The sequence below is a fragment of the Etheostoma cragini genome, chromosome 16 (assembly GCF_013103735.1).
Source record: "Etheostoma cragini isolate CJK2018 chromosome 16, CSU_Ecrag_1.0, whole genome shotgun sequence".
Classification (NCBI taxonomy): Eukaryota; Metazoa; Chordata; class Actinopteri; order Perciformes; family Percidae; genus Etheostoma; species Etheostoma cragini.
Window position 1 is genome coordinate 12,319,333 of NC_048422.1, and position 10,980 is coordinate 12,330,312.

A 10,980-nucleotide genomic window follows, 5' to 3' on the forward strand; every position below is an offset into this window, starting at 1 on the left:
TATATTGCCAACCTTGCATCCAACCTTCAGTCTTAATCTGCCAAATGTAATACAAAAAAGTTCTATTTTTATTGCGCAATCCTCTCCAATGTCAAGAATTAAGTTATTTCAATAAGCTTTTACGAAGTTTGTTACCTAGATGCTAGGTTTATGTGTATGTGTAAAGAGAGTGTTGGCATAAGTAGGGAAGAGACAGCAAGGTTGTCAAGTGAGAAGTTGAGAAGTGTTTTAGTATGTATGAGTCATGTGTGATTAATGCTTTTGTCATGAGCTCAGTGTCATGTTTCCTCATTAACGAGTCATGGCAAAGACAAACTGAACACACGGATCCCTATAGGATACAGTTTGCAACAAAAATGCAGGCACAAATAGGCAGGACATATTTTTCATCTTTTTTTGCATGCAGTGATTGAATTTGTTTGCTTGTAATGTTAAAATAATCTAGGAATTAATTAGTATTCCACGTTTTCTGGCCTTTTGTAGCTCCTAAGGATTCAAATTCCCTGTGTAAATCCCTCAAGCAATTTGTTTAATATATATTCTGGCAGCCAGGTGAAGTTGTGCATTCGCTAAAGGTTTTACGTGTTAAAACAATTCCTAGTCTATATCCTTTGCATTCCACTTCCGGGATTGCTCCAGTGCTGCAGGGAATTCTGCCGGATGCATGTATTTTCCACTACTTTCTGCACATTTTTAAATTTGGTGGATTTATGAGGACTGTTTTTGACTACTCCTCAGATCACTGCATGGTAAATTAAGACAGCGAGCTAGACTATCTGTCCAATCTATCTGCACAACTATTTTACAGCGGCTCTGTGTGGAGATTAGATTCTGATTTGTTTAAAGAAATGCCATTAAACCAGAGCAAATTTTCCACCCATCCCCAAATGTTATGTGGGGATTTGCCAGGCCCTCCTTCAGCACTTTGGAGGAGGGTCTGGCAAAGCGAGACTAAAATCTCACCCCCCTGGCTGGCTAGTGCAGAAATTACTCAATGAATAAATTCTGCCCCTTTGCCTCTTCTCTGCTCGTTCTCTTTTGCAGTTAAGTGATGTCAGTGAGAGAACGACAGGAAGTATGTGTGTATTTTCTGTGTGTGTGGGTAGGAAGGTAATCTCATGTCTCGGCCCAGTGACCAGAGATTCAGATTTTCTCATCAGAGCCAAATTGGATGTAGATGGGCCCTCTGTGACTCACTGCTCACTTAAGCAGTGTTAGAAACACACACACACACACACACACACACACACTCACACTTGTTTTTGTCACTTAGGAGGACATTGCATTGACTTACATTAATGCCCTGGAAGCTTATGCCTGGTGCACAGGAAAGGATTTTCAAATCTTAACTGATTTAAAAAATGTGGGAGACCACAGACATATATAAGATATTACAGATTTTAATATTAATCGTTACAACACAAGCGTCACACGCCGGATGTCAGGCTTTATCCCAGCACTGTACATCAAGTAAATCCACCGTACTCTAACCCTAACCGTTAATGCCACATATTGTAATCTCCCTTGCGGGATTAATAAAGTATGTTTAAAGAATCCAAACATGATTAACCTTGTGAGGACCAGTCACTATACTGTGTAGTAGTAGAAACAACTACATGCAAACCTTACATGCACAAATGTTTATGTAATACTTATAGTTGGTTATGGCTATATATTTGTGAGTCTGTGTACCTGTTTTTGCAAGTGGGGCTAATGTGTGTGTACTTAAGGTTGTTGTTGCAAAATGTTTTCTTGTTGTTGCAGGAACTTTGGCCTGGTTGTTATCCCATTACTGTAATTATTTTATGTTGGCACATGTGCCACCACCAAAAGTCTGTGTTTTTGTCAATTAGGATGTGTCAACAAGCACGTTAAAAATTCTTCTCGTATTTCAAAATGCTGCTTTAGTTCAGGATATCAGTCGCATGTAGGGACCAAAATAGCCCCACTTGGAACTGTCAAGAGATCAGGTATCTTCAGGGCTAATCAGTTTCTCTTGAAACAAATTCTCATTTATGTTATTCATTTGATATTTCCCCTTTCCTACCTGGTGATGTTGTTGCAGCAGCAAGCTTAGATTGATTTGGGTCATGCTGTGACAATGGCTTCTGACCATCCAGTTATGTTTGTTTAACAAATGACAGAAGCTGAGAGAAGAGAAATATGAGGTTACAAGCTCCTTGCCCGAGGCAGCCATCTTGGTACGAACTACAACAGAGCCCAAACTCACACTGACGATTACTCTAACCTCGCCGGACATGAGGGAAGATGAGGAGGAAGAGGAGGAGGAGGAAGAGGAGTTGGAGAATGGGGAGGAAGGACGGCACGAGGAGGAGGAGGGGGAGGAAGTGGAGGAGGAAGTGGAGGAGGAAAAGCAGGAGCAGGGGAAGAAGAATGGGCAAGGTAGGAACGCACAAGTTATAGTTTTTCCCTCTCACTCCACACTCCAACACACAGTTTCATTTTAATATTGTATATGTATGTTTTAGAACTGTTTTAATTTCCCTTAAACAAGAGGTATGACCTCACCTAACTAATGCTGAGACAAGACAAGACAGCTACAGGATACATACCCACCCCCTCACCCCCCCCACAACCCACACACACACCTTTTAATGGGTAGCAGAAACTGATTATAATTGGTTGTGGAAGGTGGGACAGGGAAGCAAGGCCAGCAGGCCAGCAAAATCAATAACCGAGCAGTAGCAAGCTGCCCATCCATCTTTCGGCTCCCATCCAACCAGACACTTCGGTCTCAGAAAGAGATGAGAGATAGCACGAAGGTTAGCCGTACATCACTCCATGTGCCACGGAAAGGTGGAGAAGACCGCTCGTGTTTTTCTCTCCCGCACACCCGAAAGAAGAGGGGAAGTCATACAGACACACACACACACACACACACACACACACACACACACACACACACACACAGTAGTATGTATTTTGTACAAATACCTGTGACACTGGATGTGTAATTGCTCATATGCCATCAGACAGTATACGGCCAGAAATGTATTTTTAACGTATTAGAGAGTCTGTAAAAAAATCTATGAAAGACAGACAAGTTCAAGCATGGTGCACACATTTTATAAAAGTAAAAGCTATCCACCGGAATATTTTTAGTAAGCTTTATAATGCCTTCCGATGTGATCTTATGCAATTGATACATTGATTTGAAATAGTTCTTGGTCATTTTATCTGCTACTTCACTCAGTCATCATGTGAAATGGGGTTACTGGGTTTGAATTCATACATTTCACAAGTCTATGTAAAGTATATATTTTATTAAACATCTGATTGAAGTTATGCCTGCGTGCTCCTTGAGCTCCGATACAGCTCGCTGCTTTGTGTTGTCACAGAGGGAGGGAGGAAGGGAGGGTGCTGTGACAGTATATTAGAGGAGACATGGTAGCAAAGGGAATTTTTTAAATCAGACTGAGGGGGAGTAACACAGAAGGAGATAATGATAAAAATAAGGGCACTGAGTGAGGGAGCGGCCAGCGGAGCATTTGAGAGGGCAGCGTGAGGACAAGCAAGTGAGAGGAGAAAGACGATAATGATTCACTTTGACAGACCTTGAGATACACCATTATACATCACACAGATACACAAATAAACACATCACTCCATACATTAGACAAGAGGAGCTACGCTGCAATAATGGCCAGATCAGTTCAGGGATAATGTGAGATAGATGGTGCTACACATTGGACACATATGACATTTTCAACTTAATTCCTTTTCTGGGAAAGGATTTTCTTTTTACGGGAGAGGGATGAGGAAAATATTTACCTACAGTAGTCTGTTTTCATAGAGGCCGGAAGGACTATTTTATGTCACTTCCAGTAGGTTTCCTACACATAAACCCTCTTTAGTTACCCCATGTAACTGCACTCATGCATACACAGCTGTGTTTGATTCAACGATCCTTGTACATCATAGATTTTTTTGCTGAATCTAAAGTAGCCGAATTAGAGAGAGCTCAGTAACTAAACCATTGTGGTGTGCTTGGGCGGCTTGAATCAAACGTTTACATATAAAAAGCGTAATGCTTCTCTTTTACCAACCACGTTGCTCTGACTGAACCCTGCCTCAATCCCTCCTGTGTTGTGTCTGTGAGACTGGGTCAAACTGGGTCAGACATTTTTCTTTTTAGTTCTACTTTAGGATCGCTTGATTCTGTGTTTGCCCAGACAGGGAGTTGAATTGCTTTCTCTGCACCATTTCTCTATGAGCCTGTGAAATCAAGTGCATTTAAGTAATTCTGAAGAAAAATTAACTCCTATTTTGACTCCTGCCTGGTGCAGACTGGATCAAAATAAATAAATCCTCAAATACATAAAGGAGAGATTGATTTACCTTGCTGGGCACAGCAATATGAAGGGATGTGCCCCAACAATGCCCATACATTAAATCAAACACTCCTTAGGTATTTGTTAGGTGTATGTCTGTGGGGGGGGGGGGCTCGCCATCCCACAAAGTTGTCTCTTCCCTTGTAACCCCGGTTGCTCTCCCTTTCACTGTTTTGTCAGTGACTGGATGGATGTAAACTTTTAAACATACTAAATCATTGTTATATAGTTTGTGTAATTTTCAACACACACAGTATACAGTGGGGCTCGAAAGTTTGGGTACCCTTGGTAAAAATGTATATTAATGTGCATTAGGAAGCCAACAAAAGGTGTAAAAATCTCCAAAAGGCATCAAATGACAGATTAGACATTTGTATAATATGTCACAAAAAGTTAGATTTTATTTCCATCATTTACATTTTCAAAATAACAGAAAACAAAAAATGGCGTCCTGCCGTAATATGCGCTAGTGATGTCAACATGTGATGCAGTTGACACACGTAAGACTGTGAGGACGTTTTTCTGAGCATTTATCACAGATCTATGACCTGTAGAGAGTCAGCGCTTTCTACAAGGAGAGGAACAACTTTATGGCATGAAAAGCACCTTTTATGTACCAAAATATCCATGCATGTGTGTGTATATATGTGTGTATTTACACACAATTTCAAGTGTGTCTGCACACATTCACACACACACAATTAAAACCCACACACTCAGACATGATGTGTGTGTGTTTTACATTCTCTATATTGGGTTGTTATTGTTTTGTGGCAGTGTTGGGTGCTGCTGCGCAGAGAGTGGAGGCTGAGGAGGAAGAGGGGGAGGTGCTGGATAGACACAGATGTCTGTTGGCCCTGGCAGCGCTGCGACACGCCAAGTGGTTCCAGGTCGGCACCCACTCACTTCCTGTCTTCCTGCCTGATGCTTATTGTAGCCTGACAATTCACCCAGAGGCCATTCACTCACTGTCAGCTAAAGCTGTGGTGCTCAATATACAGTACCCACTTAGATTAGACCAATCTAAAGTCGATAGAAGTAAAAGACTTTACTTTACTGACATACGTACATATTAAATTATGTTGGAATGATTACAAATGATCTTATAGTCAAAGGCAGTATGGCTGATAAACATATGTTTTTATGCTCGCTTATCAGTTCAGTTTGCATGATGTTGTTTTACAAATCATGAACAAAAATTGCTAAATATTACACATCACTTAATGAATAATTACTTTCTCAATTTCTAAAAATGTTCCCAAAATGTGTATTTTCATCATATACGATGTTATACGTATATATACTGGAAAAAGGATAAATGTAAGAAGAATTGTAAGGCTACAAAAGCAATGGTTGATACTTTTTTTCTTTTTGGCTATTATGTGAACCTGCCTGCTCTGTACAGTATGTCAATGCTACCCTTTGATTCCTCTCCCACATCCTTTCCCCATCTGTCTCCCAACTCACTTTCCAATCCTTACTGACAACATTTTACAAGTTCAGAATGCAGGTATTTCCTGAAGACATGAACAAAACAAAAAAGTGATTTTTTTTTTCCCTCTTAAGAGCACTAAAGCAGTAAAGATAAGCAAACATGTTTAGTAAACTAATTAAAAATGTTTAGTGTCATAAAGTCAAGATATTTATTCTCTGTTGGGTTTTAGGCAGATCCAGTTACTTCATTAAGTTGCTTTGTTGTGTAAAGCAGCCTGTTTATCTGTATGTATCTGTGTGTTTTCACACTGCCCTCCATTTGTTCCCTTCCTCCCTCTCTCTGTTTAATTTTCATTTCATTTTCAATCATTTTGCATTCTTTCACCTCTCCTTCTTCACCTCGCTCTCCATCCCTCGATTTCCCTCAGGCTCGAGTGAACGGGCTCAAGTCCTGCGTTATCATTCTCAGGATACTTAGAGACATGTGCAATAGACACCCTGTCTGGGAACCTCTCAAGGGATGGGTGAGTCTTTTGCTGTAATTACCTTAAATTAAAAGGAAGTGTTCAGCCCCTTTGAACTTTTATCCATTTTTGAGCACTTTTCCTTCTGTGTGTGTGTGTGTGTGTGTTTGTGTTTGTGTTCCTACAGCCCTTAGAGCTTATCTGCGAGAAGGCAATTGCCACCTGTAACAGACCTCTTGGGGCGGGAGAAGCTCTGCGTCGGGTCATGGAGTGTCTGGCCTCAGGCATACTCCTACCAGGTATGGAGCCATGGTGTATGCATGAATATACGGCTGGAATTATTTGAGAAATTAACAAAGGAGCGTGTGTGTGTACACCGCTGTCTGGGCAATGTCATTATTACCAGAGTATCTTAATTAAGAGCAGCTGAAATCCAATTATTCAAAAGTATGTGAAAGCTGAGTTTCTTTTATTTATATATATATATATATATATATATATATATATATATATGGATGCAAAATCCAGTTATGATCTTCTAGACTAGGGCTTATTATGGTCCTACTTTAGAAGGTACTGAGAACATTTTATCTTTTAATATTTAAAATCCAAAATTAGCCGTGTCATGATGTTACAGGTAAAAAATGTGCCACCCTGGCAAGAGAATATTTACTTGCCTACAGCGATTCAAATATACTACACATTTGGCACAATTAGAGTATAGAGAAGGTTTACCTTTGTAAACAAGTGACTGGTTTGAATATCTCCCAGCCAGTTAGACCAGTCAATTATCCTGTTCCTTTTATTTTATTAAACAGGATTTCCATTGTTGCTTACCTCATAACAGTGAATCCTAGTTAAATGTTGCTGCAGTGTCCGTACATAAAGTGACGAACACTGACTTTGTGTGTCATGTTCTGTCGCTTCCCCCAGGTGGTCCTGGTTTACACGACCCATGTGAGAAAGAGCCAACAAACACGCTAACCAACATGACCGACCAGCAGGCTGAGGCCATTACCTACCGTGCACAGGTACACACCAACACACACACACACACACACACACACACACACAAGTGTCAGCTTAAAGACACCGTTGTTATCAGCCAGCTGCACTTGCCCTGAGCTCTATGTGTTTGGGAGTCAGTAATCAACACGCCTATTACCACACAGAAAGACCCCATTACCACCCCAACCAGACAATCTGCATGCACACACACGCACGCACACACACACACACACACACACACACACAGACAGACAACCACACACACACACACACACACAAACACTTGTGCGAGCAAGCACGCGCTACCTGTGTGGTACTGCATTTTAATAATTGGTGTGGGAAACTATAGCCATTGCAAGCCACAAATCCATCTCTGACACCTCGAGTACGTATTGGTGTGCATGCACTGTGGCCGTGCATGCTGTCATGTCCTTCTTCACACACACACTCGACTAAGCAGGGCAGCCTCTGAGTTGCATGGCTTAGTGAATCCTGCCGTCCATTTCCTTTGAAGGCAGCTTGAACGAGGCTGGAATGTCAATGGGCATAATTGTATTGGAGCAGATACAAGAGCAGATAGAAGAGAGGGAGCTGTTCTGTCAATGAGCTACGCAGAGCCTCATGAATATCTAAAGCACTCTACCTCCCTAATGGATTGGTATTAGCAGGGCGACTGTGACCATTTCTGCTTATCTTACAAAATGTTTGTGTAAATTGAGAATGTGTCCAGTAGATACAGAATGATAAATTAACACATAGACACACTGTTCAGTATGTCTGCCAATGGTATTGATATTAGACATTGATTTTGAGGGCAAAAATGTAAGAGCTTGTATACTCGAGTTATCTTTGTGAATAAACTTTAGGATGTGTGTTGAAAGCATGCGTTTTTTTAATTATATCATTTTTTTTTAAATTATATCATTTTATTATCCTCTTTTATAAATAAACTGAATTGAATTGAGATAAATTAAGTTTTTTTTTAGAAGTTTTTTTAGCCATGTGTAGACATTCGTTAATGCAGATCTGGCTGAGATTTAGTGTTCATTTACATATGTACACCTTTGCCCATGTCCTTCTATGTTTGGAATTGGCCTCCTAATATTTGTGAAGCTACTGTACTCGTAACAGCCTGAAACCTAAATGTCTTGTCTCTCAGTTTTACAACCATAATTTACCACCTACTGGTTTGTCCTACATTAGCACAGCAGCTTCACTTAATATTTAATGTAAACACTACAACAGAATTTCAGCACAAAATGCACATTATTGATTAATCATTCTCTTCATGAAGGAGAATATGTCGCAGTAAGACTGCTGTAAAAATAAACATTATACGTACATATTTAACATTAGATTTAAAGGGGCATTTCAATTTTTCTTTCAAACCGGAAGTCTGCTGTTTAAAATCAAAATCTGTATTTAGGACGCAGGGAAGGTCTAAGAAACAAATTATGTAGTTGCATTATGGGAATAATAATTTGACTCCGTTAATGTCAGTACTGTTAATAGTTTAAATGTATCTTATATGCTTTTCTTTCTTTCACTGTGTGTTGCCTTCAACAGCATGCTCTCAGACTCATGGCATTTGGACAAACTTACAAGGTGTTGGAGATGGAGCCTCTTCCCTCAAATAAACCATCGCATAAATACCCGTGGTCTGATAAAGAAGGTGCGTCTACCTGCCTGTCTAACTCAACCTGTGTGTCTTCTGTCCAATATATCCTCTACATGTCTGTCTTTCTGTCCTTGTATGTGCCTGATTATCTGTCTACACTATGTGTGTTAATCTGTCTTGTTCGTCAGTCTGTCAGTCTCACATAAAACCTACATCATTCCTGGGTTCAGGCAGAGGGCTTTTGAACATAGGTCGGACTTACCATCAGATCTTTTCACACATGACATGACCTTTCTGGTTGCATTCGTTGTTTTTTCTACACAACAGCACTGTCAATATTGCTGACATCTGAAGCACCATAGAAATGTGATTTTTTTTATTTTTTCCGGCTTTATCCACTGTAGTTTATTTTCAGTGTCACAGCAAAAAAACACTGTGAAATGATATAAACCTGTGTTTGGGTTGTGCAGGATTGTTTCTGCTTTTGTTGAATGTTCGGAAAATAGAAATTTGGTAAATTTTCAAAGCGGCTTTCATGGATAATTAACTTGAATCCTTTGGTGCCTCGTGACACTGACATGGAATATTGCCAGAGCATTTACAGATTAAGGTGCATGTAGGAAAGAAGCTTATGTGTCTTCCTCATTGTTTGACTGTTAATGGTCAGCCTGTCTGTTCTGTTTATCTTGTCTGTGAGTCTATCCATCTTAGTACCTCTTCTCACATATTGCTTGTTTTCCGCACTATTGCCCTTTCTTCTCTGTCACACACAAGCAGTTTTGTATGTGTTCATATAAACATCTCTTGTAGTCACTGATTGATTAGTAGCTTTCTCTATGTTTTGCTCTGCGTCTTTCCCTATTGTTTCTTTCCAGGCTTAGGTCTAAAGAGGCCATATGAGGATGGAGCAATTGATGACAAGGATGTCATCAAGAAGATGAAGAGGAATCTGAGGAAAGGTACGAGAAGAAAGGAAAGAAAGAACAGTCACAGTGTAATTACCTGATTGTTCCTGATAATTAACCTCAATAAAATTAAAAAATGGTAAGAAAAGAAATGCTTGCCTTAAGCAAGGCATAAAAATACATACCATCTTACAGCACTGGGGTTTTGTTTTATTCAAACCACTCAGAAAATAGCAGCAATGCTTAGAGATAGAAGCAATCATGTGTGTCTGTCTAAAGACAAGCCTTGCTTCTCTCCCCTGTCTCTATTTTTTCCCCTATGCTTCTCTCCCTTCCACCTTCCTTCCATCCCTTGGAGGCAGATCAATAGTATTGATTGCTCACGTTTTAGTAGGCCACCCAACCATCCCCAACTTTTTTTTCCTACAAGGTGAAGATTAACCCTGACTAATGGAGACAGATAGACACATTTTTTAGATATTGGCAAACAGGGGGAAAGTGATTGAAAGAGAAAGAAAATAGAGAGGCACATTTATTCATCATGAAAACAAACAGCTAGTGTGCAGAAAACCTTTAGAAAATGTGATTTATTACTTACGCTATCACTGAAAAAACCTTATTAAATAATCCTAATATGCTCTACTTTCTACAGTAACCATGCCCCCTCCATTTTTTTGCATTAGTCCTAGACAGTAAAGCCATAGACTCCAACCAGCCAATGAACGCCCTGATGCGGTTGAACCAGATCCGGCCGGGGCTGCAGTATCGCCTGCTGTCCCAGTCGGGCCCGGTTCACGCTCCGGTCTTCACCATGTCTGTGGATCTGGATGGAACTATTTACGAAGCATCTGGATCCTCCAAGAAGACCGCCAAGCTCCACGTTGCCGTCAAGGTAAGGAGGAAAAGAAGTGAAGTATGTATGTGTATTATTTGCAACTGACAGGAGAAGAACATTCTCTTTGATATATGTTTGTGCTTACTTGGACATACTGTACATACTGAACAGAGAAATTATATAAAAAAGGCCCACTAATAAAAAACAAATGATTTCTTTTTTGGCCACCTAAAGAATTTTCTAAGCCCCTGCTCCAGCCAAACCTGTGTGTGTATCTAAACCTGTGGGTATCTATAAATCATATGCCTATCGGTGTGTGTGTGTGTGTGTGTGTGTGTGTGTGTGTGTGTGTGTGTGTGTGTGT

The 10,980-nt window shown here is 40.2% G+C and overlaps 1 protein-coding gene across 3 annotated transcripts in view; it reads left to right on the forward strand.

Annotated features, from left to right (window-relative positions):
• Nucleotides 1–10,980, forward strand: part of strbp (spermatid perinuclear RNA binding protein) — a 75,409-nt gene that overhangs the window by 54,148 nt on the left and 10,281 nt on the right. For all 3 annotated transcript variants that reach the window (XM_034896452.1, XM_034896451.1, XM_034896453.1), the window contains 8 exons: nt 2,145–2,403; nt 5,130–5,242; nt 6,215–6,310; nt 6,438–6,549; nt 7,184–7,281; nt 8,825–8,930; nt 9,752–9,835; nt 10,465–10,673. In XM_034896452.1, coding sequence (XP_034752343.1) covers nt 2,145–2,403; nt 5,130–5,242; nt 6,215–6,310; nt 6,438–6,549; nt 7,184–7,281; nt 8,825–8,930; nt 9,752–9,835; nt 10,465–10,673 — 1,077 coding nt within the window. The remainder of the gene's footprint in view (nt 1–2,144; nt 2,404–5,129; nt 5,243–6,214; nt 6,311–6,437; nt 6,550–7,183; nt 7,282–8,824; nt 8,931–9,751; nt 9,836–10,464; nt 10,674–10,980) is intronic.